This window comes from Humulus lupulus, chromosome 1, assembly GCF_963169125.1.
Source record: "Humulus lupulus chromosome 1, drHumLupu1.1, whole genome shotgun sequence".
Lineage (NCBI taxonomy): Eukaryota > Viridiplantae > Streptophyta > Magnoliopsida > Rosales > Cannabaceae > Humulus > Humulus lupulus.
Genome location: NC_084793.1, coordinates 310,961,072 through 310,969,149, shown reverse-complemented (window position 1 = coordinate 310,969,149; position 8,078 = coordinate 310,961,072). Strand labels below are relative to the sequence as shown.

At 27.3% G+C, this 8,078-nt stretch overlaps 1 protein-coding gene across 2 annotated transcripts; it reads left to right on the top strand.

Moving 5' to 3' along the window:
• The first annotated feature begins 1,865 nt into the window (after window positions 1–1,865).
• On the top strand, window positions 1,866–6,797 carry LOC133812966 (wall-associated receptor kinase-like 1). Of its 2 annotated transcripts, XM_062246823.1 has the most exons (4): window positions 1,866–2,014; window positions 2,148–3,040; window positions 3,957–4,082; window positions 5,455–6,797. In XM_062246823.1, exons 2-4 carry the CDS (start codon window positions 2,161–2,163, stop codon window positions 6,729–6,731), a joined length of 2,283 nt encoding a protein of 760 aa, XP_062102807.1. In that variant the 5' UTR covers window positions 1,866–2,014; window positions 2,148–2,160; the 3' UTR covers window positions 6,732–6,797. The 2 variants fall into 2 exon arrangements, with proteins under 2 accessions (XP_062102807.1, XP_062102808.1); XM_062246824.1 differs by lacking the exon at window positions 1,866–2,014 and having other exon boundaries at window positions 2,045–3,040.
• Window positions 6,798–8,078: the final 1,281 nt, after the last annotated feature.

Sequence of the window (8,078 nt, the reverse complement as noted above, 5' to 3'; positions counted from 1 at the left end):
TGATTATTCTTATATTTAACAGAATATTCTTATATTTAATGATAGTTTGTAAACACTTAAATTTAAATAAAATAAAATAAATAATTTAAAATTTAAAATAGGATATTATTTAGATAATTATTTACATTATATAAAATTACAAAATAAATAAAAAAATATATAACGCAAATATACTAAAAAATAAGTATTAAATTCGGAATAATATAAAAAAAATTAACACAAGCAAAGTTTTAAGGTAACAAACCTTCTTTGATGCTCAAAATAACATATAAATCAATATTAGCAACTCTAAAACCTATATATAATGAACTAATTATATCTATAAGAAAAAAATCTGAAAATAATATAGAAAATAAAAAAAAATCATACAAATAAAGATTTAGTGATTCATACTTTTTTTGAAGCTCAAGAACAAATTTTAATGTAAAAAAACCAGTCAAAATCCAATAACAATACTCATTTTCGAACCCTAAAAATACACACACCCAAAGTCTTTATTTTCTCCCTCAAAAATAAAAATGGAACTAATATTTCTATTTTTAAGTAAGAAAAATGGTTTCAAATGGTAAAAAAACATTAAAAAAAAATTGTATATTTAGTGAAACCATCGTAGGAGTACAACAACAATGGAGGTTTTCTGGGTTTGACGTTTGAGATTTTTGCTTCAAAGAGATGAATGAGGCGGGAGCTAGATATTAAGGGTATTAAAACCCTTTTACTTCAGTTCTTAGATAAAAACCGAAATAGAAAGTACTATTTTACTTTGATTTTTATCTAAGAACTGAAGTAAAAGGGTTGTAATACCCTTCAGGGTCGCGTTTGCTTTGTTCCACTTTTTACTTTGGTTTTTATGAATATAGTGTGCACACCAAACATGGTCATTGTCTATTTTCTATTTTAATTTCTTTTTTTTAATAAAACGAAATAGTCTCCTATTTTTATGTACTATCATTCCCAAAAGCAAAGTAAAAACCCATTTAAAGGCTTTTACTTCAATTTTTTTATATTCTATGGGTAAAAAATGAAGTAAAAGTCTATATTTCTAATAGTGAATTAACATATTCATACCAAAATTATGGACCTCACATATGTTGTAACTCTTAAAAAAAGTGTCCAATAATAGTACTAGGGATACTCATGTCCAAATCATTTTTTACAAGGTGCCAATTTTTGGGTAGGTATAACAAAATCATGAGAACTATTCTCGTTCATCTAAGTTCTAAATTAAACTATTGCTTTTAGTTATCATTGGATGTTGATAATACTTTTATTTATTTTTCTCTCCTACCAAATACATTTGTATTAACTATTTTTACACTATTCACTCTTAATTATTTTTTCCCAACACTTGTTTAGTGTACCAAACATATACTGCTAGTGTTATTAAAAATAATATTGGGATGGTAAATATTTTGGAATTAATAGCTAAATAAGAATTATTATATTTAGTATATATTACGAAATAAAATTAATATTATTTAAAAGTCTGATATAGGTTGTCCGTTGTTGACCAGAATCTGCTTGACTTCATTATTCTGCATATGTTTTGTTTTGTTTTGTTTTTTAAATAATATTATTAATAATTTTTTATTTATTTTAGTGTTAGGTAGGGAAAAGCAAAAACTTTTGAGCTGTGATGTTTTCTAGAAAGGCTAAGACTACTTTTTACACAAGGACTGACACTGATAGTATGCTACTCTTTACACAAGTCTAATTTAAAAAGAGAAATAAGCAACACCACAAGAAAGTATCATGGGTGGAATCTAATATCAAGTCTCACATATTTTATTTTAATAAAAATTATAAAGTATCATGAACCGACCATAAAATACCAACTCATGTATCGTTAAGCACCTTAAAGTGCTAAATAGCAACTCATTTGAAAAACACACTGTTTTCACATAATTCCCTTATAAATAGGTGAGCGAGAATGATGGGAATAAACATAACCACAAACAATATTCCCATATAAACAAATAGCTTTCATCATCCATCTAAGATCCCCTTAATTCTGGTAGTATCTCATCCTCATGTTCCTTAGAAATAAGTTTATTTGTCCCTTTATCTTAATTATTTATTCTTAAAGGTTTTTTCTTTATTTCTTTCTTATTTTTAAGTACATAATTTTCTACTTGTTTTTTGTTCAGGTAGCAAAAGAAGATGGTGCCGACTTTGCTGAACTACTTGTTTGTCACCATAATTGGATGGTTATTAATCATGGCAACATCTACACCAGCTCCTCCTCCAAGTCCTCCTTGCAAAAAAAACTGCGGAGATCTAACGATCCCATACCCTTTTGGAATGGGATCTCCGAAATGTTTTCTCAACAAATGGTTCGAAATTTCATGTACAAACTCCAAGGCTCTCCTCAAAAACAACAACCAACTACAGCTGCTTAAGTTCTCATTGTCCGATGGTGATTCTGGCGAGAATAATGGCGCAGTCGGCCAGTGGGCTCAGCTGAGAAGCCCCATCACTTTCTTCGATTGCGCCAACAAAACAACAAAATTTCCTGCAAACTTGACAGGAACCCCATTTTTCTACACATCGAGCAATGAATTTCTCGCAGTGACCTGCGGCGCGCGCGCAAAGCTGGAAACAACGACAGGTAACAGGTTCTATGGCTGCGCCAGCAGTGAATCCAATAGCAGCACAACATTAAGTGGTGTTGATTTTGTTAACTGTGATAGCATCAAGTGTTGTACTACCACTTCCTTTACTTCGAGCATTGGTGTCAGCGTCGAAATCTCTATGGATAATTCTACTCTGACAACAAGTGGTGGTAGCCAATGCAAATATGCATTTCTGATGGATCTGAATTCACTCAATGAAACATTCAGTGATGATCGTGAGTATGTTCCTGTCCAAATAAGTTGGCGACTCAACAGTACGTTGCGTGAGATTTATAAATCAGATGAAGTCATGCCAAACAGCTCTACCGCATTCTACTGTAAAAATTCCTCAGTGACCAATCTAACATATAGTTGTCACTGCAAATCTGGATATCAAGGAAATCCCTATGTTGTTGACGGGTGTCAAGGTAATAAGCCTCCACCACCACTAATTAATACTTTTTTTAATATATATATATACATATATATATATATATATATATTGCTTCGGAAAAGATTTTGTAGGCCTAATTATTATTGTTTGTGTTTATGTGTATATTTTATATATTTATAGTAATTATGGGGTAGTTGGGTAACATTTAAAAAAATTATTTTTTATTTAATGTAATTCTATTTTTATTTATTATTTTTTAAAATTTTAAATAGAATTCATTAAGTTTTGAAAATAGAAAATTTTCAATTTCAAAAAAATTTTAAACCATCTTTGATTTTTAATTTCTTTTTTTTTTTCTCAACTTCAAATCAAAACCTCATTTTATATTGTTAAACAAGAAATAAAAATAAAAGTTATCAAACGCATTTATTATTTTTTGTTTTTAAAAACAAAAAACAAAAATAGTTACTAAAAATATTTTTATTTTTTAAAATTAAAAAAAAATATTTTTATTTTTGTGTTTAAAAAATTCAAAAATAAAAAGTTTACCAAACACAACTACGAGCATAGGTCATCGTATATGTTTTTGGCTAAAACTAGGAGATATATAAATTTAAGAGAAATACATAAAAATATAAGAAATATGTATTTATAAACATAATTAAAACAAATGGATATTTTTTATCCTTTGTGATTTGAATATGTTCAACATTTTGATTGATTAGCTAGTGATAATTAATATTAAGTATTAAATTAAATTATGTGGATGATTTTGATATTAGATTGTACTAATTACACTGTCATAATGTTATGTTAGTTAATGGTTTCCTTAATAATCCTTATACAAAGGGTAAGGTGGCTTATCATTAGTTCTATTAATCTATTTTTAATAATAATTAAGTTTTATTTCAAATATATATTAACAAAAATAATTATGTACTGATTGTCAGATATTAACGAATGCGAGTCGAAAACACGAAAATTTTGCCAAAATCAGAAAGGCACTTATTGCTTTAATACAATCGGGAGCTATGAATGTAAACACAAGACTTATAAACCGAAGTTTTTCTTTCTGGGTACGTATGTCTCTTTATTATACAATCTATATTTATAATTTTCTTTATGTGTGATTATCAATCTATCATAAAAGGTTAATTAATTTATTCCATAAAATCGTGAAAAAATCATTAGAAAATAGTGGTGCATCTAGGAATTCATTCCACCAAAGTTAAAAATCAATAATAAAATTAGAAATATCTATAATGAAACAAAAATTTAAAATATTATTTATACAAATTAAATAGTAAAATAATATAATTGGAACCCGCTTCCACCATTAGGGATTATACTATTTTAAATTAATTAATTAAAAACAATATAATACCTAAAACAAAACAAAAATAAATATTTGTAACTATTAAAAATATATTTTTTTAAATAAAGAATTTCATTAAAACATACATTTAAATTAATAAAATTATGTAAAAAGTAAATAGGAAATATATGGAGTATAATTACAAATAAATGCATTTTTTTTAATTTATGAAATATGGCATATATAATTTTATGAGTGTATATATAGCTCCTCAAACTTATTTTCGTTTATGACATACTAATATTTTTTTCTTTATTTCTTACATAATTAGGTATTCATAAATAAAGAAAATTTATTAATATATAATAAACTAAAATGTATGTTTTATATTTTCTAATTATTATTTGTAATATACTGCATATATTTCCTATTTATTTTTATATAATTTTTATTAATTTAAATGTATGTTTTAATTAAATTCTTTATTTAAAAAATATATTTTTAATAATTACAAATATTTATTTTTGTTTTGTTTTGAATATTAAATTGTTTTTGTTTTTAATTAATTAATTTATTCATAAATGTGTTGGGTCTTTTGGTCAAAATTGATTTTAGGGTCCAAATTGGTACTTTTATAAAATACACAGTCCAAAATAAAAAATTTTAAAATGTAAGGTTCAAAATTATATTTTTACATAGAGTCCAAAATAGTATAATTCCTAAAACATATGACTATTTGCTTTAACTACTAAACATATTGTTTCAGTAAATGTCATCACAATAATAATATATATGTTTAATATGACTAAAAAATAATATTTATTACTAATCACAAATATTCATCAGTATAACTTTGAATCAGGAAATTTCACAGTGATATATTTATTTACTTTTAATCATAAATATTGTATGCTAAACTTATATATATGGAGATTTAAAAAACAGTGAATCCCAATAAAATAATAGTTAAAAGTTTAGTTTAATTTATGCTCATTTAAAATTACAAATTAATTACCTGACAAAAAATACAAATTAATTAAGAATGTTTTTAATATTAAAAGAATATATTTTTTATATTAATGTATGTATGTTTTTATATATACATATATCTAATTATTATGCATTTTAAATAGGTTTTGCGGCTGCTGTTGGAGCATTGGGTCAAATTTTTGGTACATGGAGATCATACAAACTCATAAAGAAAATAAAAGAAATTAACTTGAGGAATACATTTTTCAAACAGAATGGTGGTCCTTTGTTGGAACAATTTACTATTGAAGCCAACAATCTTGAAACTCAAGACAACAATATTGATGAAGCGAATAGTAGTCTTGATATTCAAGACAACAATGTTGATATTCAAGACAACAATGTTGATGATCAAGCCAACAAAATTGATAAAGTCAAGTTGTTCTCCTTAGAAGAGTTGGAGAAGATTACTGATCATTTTAGTCGAGGCAGAATTGTTGGCCAAGGAGACCAAGGTAGCGTCTACAAAGGAATGTTGGAAGATGGAACAATTGTTGCCGTAAAGAAATTCAAATTAGTTGATGAAGCCAAACTCGATGAATTCACTAATGAGGTTGCCATTCTTTGGCAAATCAATCATATAAATGTCGTCAAGTTATTGGGATGTTGTTTGGAGACAGATGTTCCATTTCTAGTTTATGAATTTGTACCGAACGGCACACTTTCTGATCATATACATGAGAAAATGGAGTTTACTCTTACATGGAACATGCGATTACGAATAGCAATCGATGTTGCGACAGCTCTTTCATACTTACATTCAGCAACTCCTTCACCCATTAATCATTGGGATGTCAAGTCTACAAGCATACTCTTAGATGAAAAATTCAGAGCAAAACTTGCAAACATTCGCATATCAAAATCTTTAGAGCAATCTTATTCTACTACACCAGCTTTCGATACATTTGGTTATCTAGATCCAGAGTATTTTGAATCTAACCAATTTACAGATAAGAGTGACGTTTACAGTTTTGGAGTGGTTCTTGTCGAGCTCTTGACTGGACCGAAAGCAATATCTGCAAGAAGGTCAGAGGAAGAAAGAAGCTTGGCAACTTATTTCAAAACGACGATGAAGGAAAGAAATGGTCTCTTTGACATTCTCGATGGTCAAGTTCGAAGAAATGCACCAAAAGAAGAGATCTTAAATGTTGCTGACCTTGCCCTGAAATGCTTACATGTGAGTGGAAGGGCTAGACCTACCATGAAGCAAGTGGCAATGGACTTGAAGAAGATAAAGGTCAATGATAAAGATTTCAAGGGTGCCGAACATAATAATAATGAAGTGCTAAAATATGTGTCACTTGAAAATGTAGACAACTCTCTTAATGATTCCACGTCGTTAGTAGGATCATTTTTTGATTGTACTGCTTGTACTTCTTAATTGCCTTAAGATACATCCTAAGCTTTAACAAATAATAATAATAATAATAATATCCTTCTTGTAGTATACTATGTAGAATACTTTGTTGGTTATTGTTAATTTTTATGTGAGATTAAGTAAAAAAAAAAAACCGTATTACTTCATTTTCAATATACAACCGATCGAAGTAATAAAAGGAATTTCAGCAAAATAGCCAATATGTCTGCACAAAAGTCCACTCATTGTTTTAAGAGTAATGATATATGCACTCAAACTTTACATACAGTGGCTTGTCACTGCTTTTAAAACAGTAGGTCACAGGTTTAATAATTGTGATTGACTAGGCTAAACTGCCACATAACCGTGTGTAATGTTTATGTGCATATTTTTTGTGCCCATATCGTTAGTCTTGTTTTAATATTTCTCTTTTTTGCTCTCATTTTCTTAGCCGATCAACATTCTCTCATTTTTGGTCTTTCCTTTTATCTCTTTCTTTACGCATTTATTTTTAGGATTTCTTTACGTGTGAATATGTGATTTATAATTTATCATTAATTAAAAGTTAATTAATTTATCCCATAAAATCGTGAAAAATTCATTACAAATAGTAGTGCATCTAGGAATTCATTCCACCAAAGGTAAAAATCCCTAATAATATATTGGAAATATAATAAAATAATTTTTAATGAGTATTGATATGTTGACACTTTTTATACTAAATATGAATTACACACTTGCAAATCATTTTAATTTAGTGGGACACATCTAAAATAACATATCATTTCTATGTTTAACCAGAAATTAAATTGTTGTATGACAGTTAAAAGCTCTTAGTTTTTTTAACAACTTTCATCCTTAATTTTAATTTTAATTTTAATTTTAATAATTATAGATAAAAAAGTATTAGTAGGGATGACAATATAATTCATGTTACGTGATAATAACACCTATTTAGACACTATGTTTAATATGTCGTGTCATGCATTTATTCATTTATAATCGTGTTTACGGTCAGATCTAACTGAAAAGGTCCCAATGAAATATATGGCATTATTGCAAAACATTACTTATCTAAAAATTTGGGAGCTTTTTTGTATAGAAAAAATTGGTATTTTTTTTATTAAAATGAGCCCATTTTAATTGGGGGCCATGGGCATGGATCTGATTGACCTTAGCCCATGTCCAGCCTTGATTGGGTTATAATACTATTGATTTTTTAGGGAATTTTTCACATGTATATCTAAAACAAGTTTTATTTACAAAATTACCTTACCAAAAATAATTACAAAAAAATGGTTATTTTTATACCCACTTCAAATAATTAGCCCTTTATCATAATGAATTTTTCAGAAAAAACTCCTATTGTGG

Bases quoted from the DNA above. Each gene is read 5' to 3' on its own strand.
- LOC133812966 (XM_062246823.1), top strand. From the start codon at position 2,161: ATGGTGCCGACTTTGCTGAACTACTTGTTTGTCACCATAATTGGATGG. The intron at 3,041-3,956 runs GTAATAAGCCTC...ACTGATTGTCAG, and splicing joins TGTTGTTGACGGGTGTCAAG to ATATTAACGAATGCGAGTCG. The intron at 4,083-5,454 runs GTACGTATGTCT...CATTTTAAATAG, and splicing joins ACCGAAGTTTTTCTTTCTGG to GTTTTGCGGCTGCTGTTGGA.